The 2,169-nt window shown below is 51.4% G+C and overlaps 1 protein-coding gene across 1 annotated transcript in view; it reads right to left on the reverse strand.

Moving 5' to 3' along the window:
- UVRAG (UV radiation resistance associated) overlaps nt 1-2,169 on the reverse strand; it is a gene marked incomplete at its 5' end in the record, with an annotated part of 56,867 nt that overhangs the window by 49,986 nt on the left and 4,712 nt on the right. The window contains one exon of the mRNA XM_015406511.1: nt 1,924-1,998. Coding sequence (XP_015261997.1) covers nt 1,924-1,998 — 75 coding nt within the window. The remainder of the gene's footprint in view (nt 1-1,923; nt 1,999-2,169) is intronic.

Raw genomic sequence — 2,169 nt, forward strand, 5'->3', positions numbered from 1 at the left:
CCTCAACTCAATTATGGCGAACCTGTAGGGTTTTCGAGGCAAGAGATGTTCAGAGGTGGTTTGCCATTGCCCGCCTCTGCATCATGACCCTGGTATTCCATGGAGGTCTCCCATCCAAATACTAGCCAGGAACGAGGCTGCTTAGCTTCCGAGATCTGACGAGACCAGGCTAGCCTGGGCCATCCAGGTCAGGGCAATATGGTTCTAAAAAGGTAAAGGTAAAGTTTTCCTTTGCTCGAAAGCCGGTCGGATCCGACTCTAGGGTTGCAGTACTCATCTCAGTTTCCAAGCCGAAGAGCCAGCGCTGTCTGAAGACGTTTCCGTGGTCATGTGGCCGGCGTGACTAGACCGTTACCTTCCCACCGAGGCGGTACCTATTTATCGACTTGCAATTTCTTGCTTTCGAACGGCTAGGTCGGCAGGAGCTGGGGCCAGAGACGGGAGCTCACTCCGTCACGCGGCACTCGGGTCTCGAACTGCCGAACTACAGACCCTTCCGGCCTGCAGCTCAGCGTCTTAACCTCTGAGCCACCGTGGCCCATAAAAAGGCCTTTTTCACATGTCTTGTAAACAGATGCATACTAGAGTATGAGGGCAACTTGGGCTGCAGCACCCCTGTACATTAACTTGAGTGAAACAGGCACCACGAAGCAGGCAAGTTAATTCTAGGGGGAAATAGTATTATATACTTTATCATGTACATGGGGAGGGACTGTGGCTCAGTAGCAGAGCGTCCGCTTGGCATGCAGAAGGATCCAGGTTCAAATCCCTGGCATCTCCAGATAAAAACACCAGGAAGTAGGTGATGTGAAAGAAGGTCAGGCCAGAACCAACAGGTTGGAATTAAATCAAAGGAGTTTCCGTCTAAACATCAGGAAGAACTTCCTGACAGTCAAAGCGGTTCCTCAGTGGGACAGGCTTCCTCGGGAGGTGGTGGGCGCTCTTTCTTTGGAGGTTTTGAAGCAGAGACTAGACGGCCATCGGACAGCAATGCGGATTCTGTGAACTTAGGCAGATCATGAGAGGGAGGGCAGGAAGGGTTGCCTCAGTGCTTAGTTCTCGTGGCCCTTTCTTACACGCCCAGGGAAAGGCTGATTGCAACTCTGGGGTCAGGAAGAATCTGTTCTCCAGGCCAGTTTGGCCAGGGATCTTGGAAGCCCCCCCCCCCTTTCTGGGCATACAGTAGAGGGTCACTGGGTGTGTGTGAGGAGGAGGTATTTGTGCGTTTCCTGCAGAGTGCAGGGGGTTGGACTAGATGACCCTGGAGGTCCATTCCAACTCTATGATTCTGTGAAAGGACAGACCTCTGTGTGAGCTCTTGGACAGTCAATGGAGAGGGGCCGTGGCTCAGTGGCAGAGCCTCTGCTTGGCATGCAGAAGGTCCCAGGTTCAATCCCTGGCATTTCCACTTAAAAGGACCAGGCAGGAGGTGATGTGAAAGACCTCAGCCTGAGACCCTGGAGAGACAGAGATAGGGGCTGTGGCTCAGTGGCAGAGCCTCTGCTTGGCATGCAGAAGGTCCCAGGTTTCAGTCCCCAGCATCTCCAGTTGAAAGATTCAAGTAGCAGGTGATGCAAAAGACCTCTCCCTGTCTGAGTAGACAATATTGTCCTTGATGGACCAATGGTCTGATTCAGTACAAGGCAGCTTTGTGTTTTCGTGTGATCATGAGGTTTTCAAGGAAAGAGAGAAGCAGAGGCAGTTCCCCATTGCCTCCCTTTGCACAGCAACCCTAGCCTTTCCTGGTGGTCTCCAATCCCAGCACAGACCATGTCCGACCCAGTTTAGCTTCCAAACGCTGACAAGATTGGGCTAGTCCGGGCTGTCAGGCTACTATATATACTTACACAGTGTGGTGCCACGCCCCCCCCCCGAAACAGCCAAGTTGGACTACATCTCAAGGACTTCACCGATTATTCTTACCTTTTGCTCATAGGAGGCTCCGTAGTAACCATCGTTCAGTCCAAAAATTATTTCATTTGGACCGCGAGCATGTATCTGTAACGGAAACCATGCCATCAATTCAATGAACGTATTCCGAATTATTTCTTCTTAAAGAAAGGTTAAAACGCTTGGGGCTCTTTAGCTTGGAGAAACGACGGTTGAGGGGTGACATGATCGAGGTTTATAAGATTATGCGTGGGATAGAGCAGGTCGAGAAAGAAGGAC

The sequence above is a fragment of the Gekko japonicus genome, unplaced genomic scaffold (genome assembly GCF_001447785.1).
Source record: "Gekko japonicus isolate JY-2015 unplaced genomic scaffold, Gekko_japonicus_V1.1 scaffold5254, whole genome shotgun sequence".
Lineage (NCBI taxonomy): Eukaryota > Metazoa > Chordata > Lepidosauria > Squamata > Gekkonidae > Gekko > Gekko japonicus.